At 37.8% G+C, this 12,171-nt stretch overlaps 1 protein-coding gene across 2 annotated transcripts in view; it reads right to left on the bottom strand.

Moving 5' to 3' along the window:
* Positions 1-12,171, bottom strand: part of PAFAH1B1 (platelet activating factor acetylhydrolase 1b regulatory subunit 1) — a 76,076-nt gene that overhangs the window by 35,680 nt on the left and 28,225 nt on the right. The window contains exons 1-2 of one of the 2 annotated variants that reach the window (XM_049636789.1): positions 6,404-6,616; positions 2,623-2,843 (exon numbers count right to left, since the gene is read on the bottom strand). In XM_049636789.1, coding sequence (XP_049492746.1) covers positions 2,623-2,654 — 32 coding nt within the window. In that variant the 5' untranslated portion in view covers positions 2,655-2,843; positions 6,404-6,616. Of the gene's footprint in view, positions 1-2,622; positions 2,844-6,403; positions 6,617-12,171 lie in introns of those variants that run through there. The other variant, XM_049636788.1, reaches the window with a different exon arrangement.

Raw genomic sequence — 12,171 nt, 5'->3', positions numbered from 1 at the left:
GATGTTGCTAAACAACCAGCAGTGTACAGGACAGATCCCACACCAAGGAATTATTCAGCCCAACACGTTAACAATGCCAAGAGTGAGAAACCTTAATACACATGTGTACCAAGGTACCTGTATATATGTTTACAAATACATATTTCTTGGTTCTGTCTACTTTAAGGACCAAGAAGCAAACACCCCAGTACCAGTAAGTATACTTAGTACCCATAACTTGATGTCTAATACCATTCTTCACTAAGAGAAACCAAGGCTTATTGGAGCAATGACTGATTCTAGGATTAATGCAGGATGGGTGCACAATAAGCCTGGAACACCTTGTGATGCGAGAAAGTAAGAAAGTGCCCACAGACAGGGCCATATATAAGAGCCAACTGAAGGGGCTCCTATGGAAGTCTGGAATATTCAAACAGCAAAAGTATAAGAAAAGTAATGAATGATAAGAGCTACTGAAAATTTAGAGGAGTTCATACCAATAATGAAAGAACAAGTAAATAAAAAGGAGTAGAAGAAAAGTCCCTTGATTACAGTAAAATGCTGAGTGATGACTAGTAAATGTGGAATGAGTGGTTGTGTAAAGAATATCATCACTTTGCAACCACTGTAGTAAAGAATGGTTCAGGCAAGAATTATCCATGGATGTTAAATCTAGTGGGGGAATATTTGATGGAAATAAGAATGTTTTGCATGGTCTGCTTATATTTATGGAGAAGTAAATAATAGTAACTATACACTATACAGTGGAGAAATCAGGCATCTTGACTAAGGGATCAAAATTAGCATCACTACAGAGGGGCAGATAGACATTATGCGTCTCTAGACATGATATCCTAAGAAGACAAATTGCTTATGTAGTTTTCTGGCCAAGAATATATACCCTGAATCTAATCATGAAGAAACATTAGATACAAAATGAGAAACACTCTATTAAAAAAACCCAAAAAACAAAAACTATTCTTCAAAACTATTAACGTCCTCAACAACAAAAAAAGGTTGAGGAAATGTTCCAGATTAAATAAGACTAAAGAGTGGGGCACCTGGGTGGCTCAGTCAGTTAAGCATCTGACTTCGGCTCAAGGCATGATCTCACAGTCCATGAGTTCGAGACCCGCATCGGGCTCTGTGCTGACAGCTCAGAGCCTGGAGCCTGCTTTGGATTCTGTGTCTCCCTCTCTCTCTGCCCCTCCCCTGCTCATGCTCTGTCTCTCTCTGTCTCAAAAATAAATAAAAAAAATTAAAAAAAAAAAAAAAAAAAAAAGGACTAAGGAGATATTCAAATAAATGTCTAAGTACATTACCTAACCCTGGACTGGGTTACTAGAGAATATACTAGAGAGAAAAGAGGTGGGGGATGAGAGGGAAACTTTGCCATAAGGACATTATTGGGTCAATTGACAAAACTGGAATATGCAAAGCAGATTAAATCAATAAATGTATCAATGTTAAATTTACACAAATGGCTAACTGTCCTGTGGTTTTATAGAATATCCTTAATCTTAGGAACTGCACACCCAAGTATCTGGGATAAAGACCTTTTTTTTTTTTTTTAAGTTTATTTATTGAGAGAGAGAGAGAGAGAGCGAGCATGCAAGCATGGGAGGGGCAGTGAGAGAGTGAGAGAGACAGAGAATCTCAGGCAGGCTCTGCACTGCCAGCATGGGGCCCAATGTGGGGCTCAAAGTCACCAAGTGTGAGATCATGACCTGAGCCTAAATCAAGAGTCGGATACTTTGCCGACTGAGCCACCCAGGTGCCCCTGGGGTAAAGATCCTTAATGTATGCAACCTACTCCCAAATGGTTTAAGAAAAAACACTGCACGTGTACACACACACACACACACACACACACACACACACACACACGGGTGCAGATTGCAAATGATAAAACAAATGGTACAAAAATGGTACAAAACAAGTGAAATGGATAAAATGTAATTAAGTATTCTTTGTACCAATCTTACAACTTACCTCTAAATTTGAAATTATTTCCAACTAAAGTTTTATAAAAAGCCACAGAAAAATTTTTTTAAAAATTTAGAACATGAAGCTAAAGTACTCCTCTATATTCTTTACCTTATAAAAATAGAATGCTATAAAATATGGGATGCTATAAGATACTATAAAATAGCAGTGGTCAAATCATCTTATGGCTCTCATTAATGCATTTGCATTAATACTATGTTATCCACCTCATAAAGATCAAATTCTCTAATAGCCACTGGCTGATAAAAGATAAAAAATACAAGAAGGCAAAGGAAAGGCATTAGCAACAACAAAAAAAGCTTTCATTTTCCGAATACACAGATTCTAGACAAAAAAAAATTCAGAAGAGCTTTGAATCCTCTATCTTCCTACTGAACATATTTAAGACAAGCTTAGGATAAAACTTATCCCAAGTAACTTACTTGTCTGTTCTGCTTTAAACTTCTACACAACGAAGTCGTAAGGGTAAATAACACTATTTCAAAATAAGACCCAGTTTTAACTGCCCAAACCAGTATCTGAACACTAACAATACTTTAGGAATCTAAGAATAGATCTCCCAAATCTGTTATTTTAACTTACTACTTTGTCTTTTATGAAAGGATTTTTTTAAAAACACAAAACAGAGAGACTTACAGTTCATCTCGTTGTCTCTGGGACAGCACCATTTTGGCTGTAGTATCAAGCTTCTTTGATATAGTGGTATGTCCCTCCTTTGGGAAATCAAAAAGCGTTGTGATCCCTGGATTTATAATTAAATATGCCACTAAGTGGCGTCCACACAGGGGAAGACGATTCTTTTACAAGTGAATCCAACCAGTAATCAGGAGATAGTCAACAAATAGGGTTCATTCCACCTAAGGAGAAAAAGAGAGAAAGAGAAGATAATTTCTTTCACTTAGAATTTAAATTATTTCTGCATTACTATTTGCAGTTTATACTTTCAAAGACGATTTACTGTGATGCTAATGAATGGTAGGGGACGTTTTGTTATGATCATATTAGTACGTACTTTAAACTATCTTTTTACTGAGCTTAAACAGCACTATTTTCAAATTTACCCATTCCCAACGATGTCACCAGCCAGATAATATAGATATCAATTTTGTTAAAATTCAAATATTAACATATAACTTCTCCAGACTATAATTCTCCCTCAAAGTAAAAAAATCAGGGTGTGTGGTGGAACATGTGACTCTTAATCTTGGGGTTATAGGTTCAAGCCCAATGTTGGGTGTAGAGATTACTTAAAAATAAAATCTTAAAAAAGACAAAAAAAATACAAATTCTAATTTACAAAAAACACATAATCTGAAAAAAGGATTTCAATGTCCACAAGCCAAAGAAGTTAACCGTAACTGATAATCTTCAAGACTGAGTATTAGTCACTAATAATCTTAGTTGATATTATTTATAATGTAAATTACTTAGCAATCACATGCCCTCTTAACTAATGCATTTAATGGAAGAAACAATTTAATTTTATTTCAACTTATTTTGTGTTCTTTAGAGGCACGTGTTTTAGGGGTACCTGGATGGCTCAGTCAGTTAAGCATCTGACTCTTGGTTTCGGCTCAGGTCATGATCTCACCGTTTCATGAGTTCAAGCCCTGCACTGGGCTCTGCGCTGGTGGGGCGGAGCCTGCTTGGGATTCATTCTCCTTCCCTCTACCCCTCTCCCACTTGGGCTGTCTCTCAAATAAATAAATAAACTTAAAAAACAAGAACAACAACAAAAACCTTAATGGACTACCCCCTAGAGTCTATGTACTCACATAGTAATTCAATTTCTCTAACCTAGTTTTTGGATAATATTACCCAATATTTCAGAGTCTTTCCTTTATATTTGTAACAAAATAAAATCAATTTCTACTTAACATCTAAAAAGTATTGTAATCAGTTCAATCAGAGTAAATGTAGGTGAAAGTTAAGAAAAATCAAAGAATTACTTCTTAAAAAATTATTCTTCAAGTTTCCTATTTTACAAAACAAGTTTCATTTAATTTATCACACTGTACAAAAACAGCTAGACAGAATTTCCACTGTATTTAGAAAATATATTTGAGGGGCGCCTGGTTGGCTCAGATGGTTAAGCGTCCAACTTTGGCTCAGGTCATGATCTCACAGTTCGTGGGTTTGAGCCCAGCTCTGGCTCTCTGTTGACAGCTCGGAGCCTGGAGCCTGCTTCATTCAGATTCTGTGTTTCCCTCTCTCTCTGCCCTCCCCCGCTGGCACTCAGTCTCTGTCTCAAAAAATAAATAAACATTAAAAAAAAAATTTTTTTTAAAGAAACAGGAAATCAGGGGCGCCTGGGTGGCTCAGTTGGTTGGGCGTCCAACTTCGGCTCAGGTCATGATCTCGTGGCTCGTGAGTTCATGCCCCGCGTCGGGCTCTGTGCTGACAGCTCAGAGCCTGGAGGCTGCTTCATGTTCTATGTTTCCCTCTCTCTCTCTGCCCTTCCCCAGCTCATGCTGTCTCTCAAAAATAAATAAACATTAAAAACAATTAAAGAAAAAAGAAACAGGAAATCATCCTCTAAATAAAATGAAATTAACATCTAATGAAAGGCCTGCGGGACCACCTATCAAGAGACAAATCATGGACAGAAGAGACCATTTCTTGAGTACCTTTTTCATACCATGCCAGCCACACTATTCCATGCGCAGGGGATATATATAGTGGCAAACAAGCCAGTCAAGGAGGAAAAATGAGAACAAACCCTGGTTTTATTTATTTATTTATTTTTTTAAAATTTTTTTTCAACGTTTATTTATTTTTGGGACAGAGAGAGACAGAGCATGAACGGGGGAGGGACAGAGAGAGAGGGAGACACAGAATCGGAAACAGGCTCCAGGCTCCGAGCCATCAGCCCAGAGCCTGACGCGGGGCTCGAACTCACGGACCGTGAGATCGTGACCTGGCTGAAGTCAGATGCTTAACCGACTGCACCACCCAGGCGCCCCCAAACCCTGGTTTTAAATACAAGCCCCGAGTCAAAAAGTGAGTGCTCAGATGTTCCCAATGGTAGCTACTGACTTTGATGAAGGTCCTTCTCTGTTTAGCAATTCTAGTATATATAATCTGGAATTTATTTTATCATCTTTTATGATTCTTCCAACCTAGAGATCAGCTGGCTAAAATGACAGCTGAAAACCACCACATCTGTTTAAATCCAGAAAAAATATGACTAATGTCAGCAATAAGTAGTGGAATGAGAACCAAACACAATGGACAACCCAGAAAACTATCTCTCTTTGGTATTTAACAACTTCTAACTATTTAAGCCTCACTTTTCTAAGTATTAACCCTCACCAAGCCAAGCATATCTAGGAACTCGTGTTAGGGTGAGGCTTTTCTGATGGTGGCAAGTATCTGAACTGCCTACAGGCTTCTATTATCTGGGACAATGGTAACCCACAGGTCCAGTTTAATGATGGAGAGACCACCTCTAGCCAATAAACCCTATCAATGTACATGAATAACAATACTTCTGGAATACTAGGATGATCTAATAACAATAAAACCAAGGCACAAACAAATCACTGAACGTGTAATTGTGCCCTGCACAACTTATTAATTCAACATTTGCCAAACACTTACTATGTACCAGGCACCAGGTTTAATAAGGTAAAATACTTGGTCTTTACCCTCAAGAAGTTCACAGTCTACTGGAACAGTCAGCCAAGATACAGGCAGCTGACATAGTACAAAAAGCAGGACAAGTATTACCACATAGGGAGAGATGATTCAGGATGAAGCTGAGAAGGTAAGCAGGGTGTATATCACAAAACAAGCTTAGGTCTTCTTTACATTTATCCTCAGGGCAATGGACAGCTTTTTAAAAAAATTTTAATGTTTATTTATCTTTGCGAGAGAGACAGACACAGAGAGACAGAGAGACAGAGAGCGTGAGCATGGGAGGGGCGGAGAGAGATAGAGACACAGAATCCAAAGCAGGCTCCAGGCTCTGAACTGTCAGCACAGAGCCCGACATGGGGCTCGAACTCAATGGACCACAAGATCATGGCCTGAGCTGAAGTCAAAGGCTTAACCAATTGAGTCACCCAGGCGCCCCACAATGGGGTGCCTTTAGGTAAGTTTTTCATAAAAACTATTCTTGCTTATATAGTGAAGAATGGACCTAAAAGACAGGAAAGGAAGAGACCAGACAGGAGACTTACAGTAATGAAGGTGATAGATGATGGAGATTCACAGTAGCATAGCAGTAGTGAATGAAGAGAATTAGATGGATTTAAATCATTTACCAGGTCTTACAGGATTGGTGACTAGATGTGGGTAGCAAGAAGGTGAGAAAGGTCAGGCAAGGAGTCAAGGATAACTTGCAGAGATTTCTGGCTTAGAACTAAGTTGAACAGCAAATTCCTGTGTGTGAGGGGATGAGGAAAGTAGGACTTACTCCATTTTCGGTATGTTGATTCCAAGGTGCCTGAGATTTTTAGTAGGGAGTAGTACAAACAAGTCTGCCCTGAAGAGAACTGACCTACAAAAAAAAAAAGGTCTGGTACTTATCAGCTTAGGGATGGTATAACTGAAGCCCATGACAATGGAGGACCCACGGAGAACGCATAGAGCTAGATGAGCAGAGGGACTAGTAGAGCCAGGCGGAACAACACCAACACTTAAAAAAAAAAAAAAAAAAAAAGTCTACAACCGAGGCTAAGAGAAGGAGTCAAAGAGGAAAAAATAAAAACAGGAGAGAGTATGTCACAGAAGCCAAGGGAGTATTTCATGAAGAAGAGGCAATCAACAGTATCCAAAAGTATCCAACTATTAAGCAAAATAAGGTCTGAAATGGGTCTGCTCCATTCAGACTAGAGCTCTGATAACCTTGATGAGAATGGTTTCAGTAAAATGATAAGGATATGGTTTAACATGCAGAAACCATGTTTAAATTAGCTGATGAGGGAGATGAAGTAAAGATAGTACCATAAATAAGTTATCTTAGAAATAGCTGGAAATGCTGAAAAGGAGTTTTTCTCAAGCAAATGAGATGCTTAAATGCTACTGGTGGAGGAAAAAATGACACAGGAGAAATGAAGAAGGGAATGAAGAATTTTAATATCAATATTTTCACCCCCTAATCAACCAAAGGCAAACAGACAACCAGACACGATGTATCCCTTGACAAAATAACACTAAACCACCTATAAAATATTCTTGCTTCAAATCAAATCTGAATCTGTTTAAGTCTCTGGCTCCAACCATCTATTTGCAAGAAGTACAGAGGAAAGAGGAATATGTTAAAGACATCATGGGGATATAACCACCAATAGCTGTGAAGCCTTATAAAATACTGTAAAAAGTCTTATAAAATAAATGACCCAGTTTTCTCAAATTCCAAGGAAAGGAAGAAAAAAAGTCAAAAGGGAAACCTATAGATTAAAAGACACAAGTGACATATCAACCAAGTGCAATTTACAGACCTTATTTATATCTGGATTTTAAAAAAACTGAAGAGTAAGCAACTGCTGGGGTGCCTGGGTAGTGGAGTCGGTTAAGTATCCAACCCTTGATCTTGGGTCAGGTCATGATCTCACAGTTTGTGAGTTTGAGTCCTGCATTAGGTTCTGTGCTGATGGCGCAGAGCCTGCTTGGGATTCTGTCTCCCTCTCTCTCTGCCCTTTTCCCGCTTGTGCTCACTCGCTCTCTCAAATAAATGATAAACTTAAAAAAAACCTGCAAATCAATGAACAAAAATTGGGGGACAATGAACACTGGATGGATGTCTGATGATATTAAAGAATAATTATGAATTTTTCAAGAGTCAATGTGGTATTGTGCTTATTTTTAAAAATCTTTTAGAAATCTACAACAAAAAATTTATCAATAAAATGTTATGTCTGGAATATGCATGAAAAAATGTGAGTGGTGGGACACCTAGCTTGCTTATTAGTCAGTGGAGCATGTGGCTCTTAATCTCGAGGTTGTGAGTTTGAGCCCCACACTGGGTGTAGAGATTACTTAAAAATAAAATCTTAAAAAAAAAAAAAAACTGGGGTGGAAAGAGTGTGCATGGAAGATACAGGAAACACGACTGATCTTGGTTGGTAACTGTTGAAGCTGGGTAATGGTACAAAGAGGATTCATTACAGTATTCTCTAACTTTATTTATGTACTGACATGTTCTATAATAAAGTCTGTTTTTAAAACCAGAAGAGGGGAATACTTAATGAAACAAGAAACTAAGGGAAGAGGATGAGAAAGGAATGAGATCCCACAAGGAGAAGTCTTACACATACAGATGGGTCGCCTCTTCCACTGTGTTAGAAAGAAAGGAGGGGCGCCTGGGTGGCTCAGTTGGTCAAGTGTTCGACTTCAGCTCAGGTCATGATCTCACAGTTGGTGAGTTCAAGCCCCGCGTTGGGCTTTGTGCTGACAGTTCAGAGCCTGGAGCCTGCTTCGGATTCCGTGTCTCCCTCTCTCTCTGCCCCTCCCCTGCTCACACTTTCTCTCAAAAATAGATGCAAATATGTTTTATTATATTTTGAGTAAATAGGAAGTAAGGTCATTTGCTGAATAGGGGTAGTAAGAAAGAAAGCATTAAGTTTAGAGACTTGAAACAGCTGCTGTGAAGAATGAGGACAAAGAAATGGAATAGGAAGTACATTTTTTTAGATTGGAGACTGAATTTTTAGTGGTCCTCATCTACAAAGGTATGTGATTCTTGTTTAGCAAATATATAAGCTCTGCCTGAAGACACAAAATCACACATTTAGAGATCCAGGGTTGGGTTGAGGGTCTGCTAGGTTTGTGCGATGAATGGATGATGAGAGTCAAAATAATGGATCTAAGAGCTTAAACTGCATTGTACAGAAACTGAAAACAGGAAAGGCAAATTGAGAGTAGAGGGATCAAGAAAGCAGAGGTCTCTATATTCTGGGAGAACACCCGAAGGCTGTAATCAGAGAATACAAAATAGGATGATTAAATCTAAGACTTCCTAATTTGTTATTAGCTATTATTATCTTTATGTTATTATTAACTATATGTTAATAACTTTTTTATCACAAGGTAAGTATTGATGACAAATGGTAAAGAGAGACAATGAATATGATGAGCACTAGATGCATATTAAGAAGATGTGGGTTTAAGTCTGTCATCAACTCTATAACCCTGAGTAATTCATCTAACATTCCCAGAAATAAGTAGATAACATCTACTTATTTCATCCTCTATCAATTTCCTACATATATAATATATGGCTATCAGAAATCACAAGTGTAATTGAGCTATTATACCTAAGAATATAAAGTATTTCTGATTTACCTTCTGTTAACTTTCAGCGTAATATTTTAATATATAATTGCAAAATACCACATGACAACACAAATAAATGGTTTTCAAATGGAGCAAAACAGTTTAGAATATGTTGCAATGAACAATCCATACTTATAACCAACAGTACAAATAAACCAAGCAATATTTTCATACCACCTGGTAAAAGAATTCTTAATCTTTTTTTTTTTTTTTGGAGGGGAGGGAGTGTCAATAAAGTCAAGACCTCTTCCCTCAAAGAAGCACATATAAACTATTACTATGCATTTTAAGGCAGTTTACAAATCCTTCTAAAAGTCAACATAATGAATGAAAAGACTTAACATTTTGAAATGTATTTTGGCAGCACTTCAATAATCCCTTCTAAGCTACTTGTATATATTACAAACATATTTCAAAGAGGAGTCTCATTTATTCATTTGCATGTCAATATCCAGACGTTCTTAGAGATGGGATCTGTGTTGCCTAAGCACTAGAAACTGAAGCTTCAGTAGGTTTTTTGGAATGAAGAATTCTTAACCATTGTATATTCTAATGTTACACCTGCTTATCTACTACACAAATGCAACTCTCCTAGGCAAAAATGTTTACTGCCTGTGTTAAGTACCTCACCAAAGAAAGAGGAAAGGGGGAGGGGCACCTGGGTGGCTCAGTTGGTTAAGCTCTTGGTTTCAACTCAGGTCACGATCTCATGGTTCCTGGGTTCGAGCCCAGGCTTGCACTGTCAATGCAGTCTGTCACTCTCTCTGCCCCCTTCCCAGCTCGCTCTCTCTGCCTCTCTCTCAACATAACTTTCAAATTTTAAAAATAAACAAACATTAAAAAATACATTATTTTCTTTTTCAGTTTCCATGTGTTAACAACATAGGTTTCACACTTATCTAAACAAGCTTTATGACCTATTTCATTAAGAATTTATTTTGTACATTGTTACCTACGAACCCTGAGTTTATGAAATAGGAAAATACAGAAAATAAAGGATGTGTGTAAGGGAAAACATAAAAATAACAGTACACATTAACATAAAAAGTAGAAATCATCAGATTTATTTATTATTATATGTAGATCTAAGAGTTTAGCAGAGCCACCAAAAAGGGGCACCTGGGTGGCCCACTCGGTTAAGCATCCAACTCTTGATTTCAGCTCAGGTCATGATCTCACAGTTCTTGAGTTCAAGCCCTGCATCAGGCTTTGTGCTGGCAGTATGGAGCCTGCTTAGGATTCTCTCTCTGTCCCTCTCTCCACCCCTCCGCAGCTCTCTTTCAAAGTAAATAAACTTAAAAAAAAAAAAAAAAAAAAAAAGGAGAGCCACCAAAGTCATATACTACAGTAACTGGAGTATGGCTCCAGCTGGCTCCAGTGGCTCCTGCTCTCATGAAATTGTCACTTGACAATGCTTTATTTAAAAAGGGTTAGCAGATTATCTACCTTGCTTGAATAGCACATATTAAATTATAGCTCTTAATCCTAATCCAAACAATATTGTCCACATACAGCAATGAAGCAAGGCAGAAACTACTGTCAATCAAGATTTACTGAGTACCTTTGCACAACAGTTAATTTTCACGAGTTCAATAAAATTTGTTGTTTCCCAATTAACTGCATGCTACATGGTACTCTACAAATCATTAGGTTTATAGCAAAGTAACAAAAAATAGAATTTTTCTCAAAGTCAATAATGGGACGTAAGATATTTTATTAAACTGTGTTACTATTTCATATTACAAATATGCCCGTCTTGATACTTACAACTATTTTTATCATTTTATCCTAATATCCTTACATAGATTTCGTACACAATAATTCAATTAAGCAAAATAAAGCTAACCTTTTTTTTTTTACAAGGTGGTAAAAAAGGATGAAAAAATTATTGTCTATAATTTAATGAATTAAGATCTCAATTTGACTTAGAAAACTAAAAGCTACTTTCTTAGTTATGCTGGCCACATATTATGTTTCAAAAGAATCGGACCAAGGTTTTTTAAAGAGCACAGGATAACCGGCATCCAACAAAAAAGACATCAAGTCGTCTATTCATGTTGTATGTCATAATGTTCCTACTTAATAAACTGGTTTTTAAAGTTTTTTTTAATTTTATTTTAGAGAGAGAGAGAGCAGGGGAGAGGGACAGAGGGGGAGAGGAAGGGTGGGGGGAGAGAGAAGGAGGAGGGGGAGGGGGAGAGAGAGAGAGAGAGAGAGAATGAATACCTTAAGCAGGCTCCATGCTCAGTGTGGAGCCCGGCAAGGGGCTAGATCCCACCAAGCTGGGACCATGACCTGAGCCAAAACCAGGAGTCAGACACCCAACCAACTGAGCCACCCAGGTGCCCCATGACACAAGTTTTCTTATCAAAGTTCTTTCTTGTTACTTAATTTTTTTTTTTTAGTTTTATTTATTTATTTATTTTAATATATGAAATTTATTGTCAAATTGGTTTCCATACAACACCCAGTGCCCATCCCAAAAGGTGCCCTCCTCAATACCCATCACCCACCCTCCCCTCCCTCCCACCCCCCATCAACCCTCAGTTTGTTCTCAGTTTTTAACAGTCTCTTATGCTTTGGCTCTCTCCCACTCTAACCTCTTTTTTTTTTTTTTTCTTCCCCTCCCCCATGGGTTTCTATTAAGTTTCTCAGGATCCACATAAGAGTGAAACCATATGGTATCTGTCTTTCTCTGTATGGCTTATTTCACTTAGCATCACACTCTCCAGTTCCATCCATGTTGCTACAAAAGGCCATATTTCATTCTTTCTCATTGCCACGTAGTATTCCATTGTGTATATAAACCACAATTTCTTTATCCACTCATCAGTTGATGGACATTTATGCTCTTTCCATAATTTGGCTTATTGTTGAGAGTGCTGCTATAAACATTGGGGTACAAGT

This window comes from Panthera uncia, chromosome E1, assembly GCF_023721935.1.
Source record: "Panthera uncia isolate 11264 chromosome E1, Puncia_PCG_1.0, whole genome shotgun sequence".
In the NCBI taxonomy this organism is placed as follows: domain Eukaryota; kingdom Metazoa; phylum Chordata; class Mammalia; order Carnivora; family Felidae; genus Panthera; species Panthera uncia.
The sequence above is the reverse complement of the archived record's forward strand: the minus strand, read 5'-3'. Positions and strand labels throughout refer to the sequence as shown.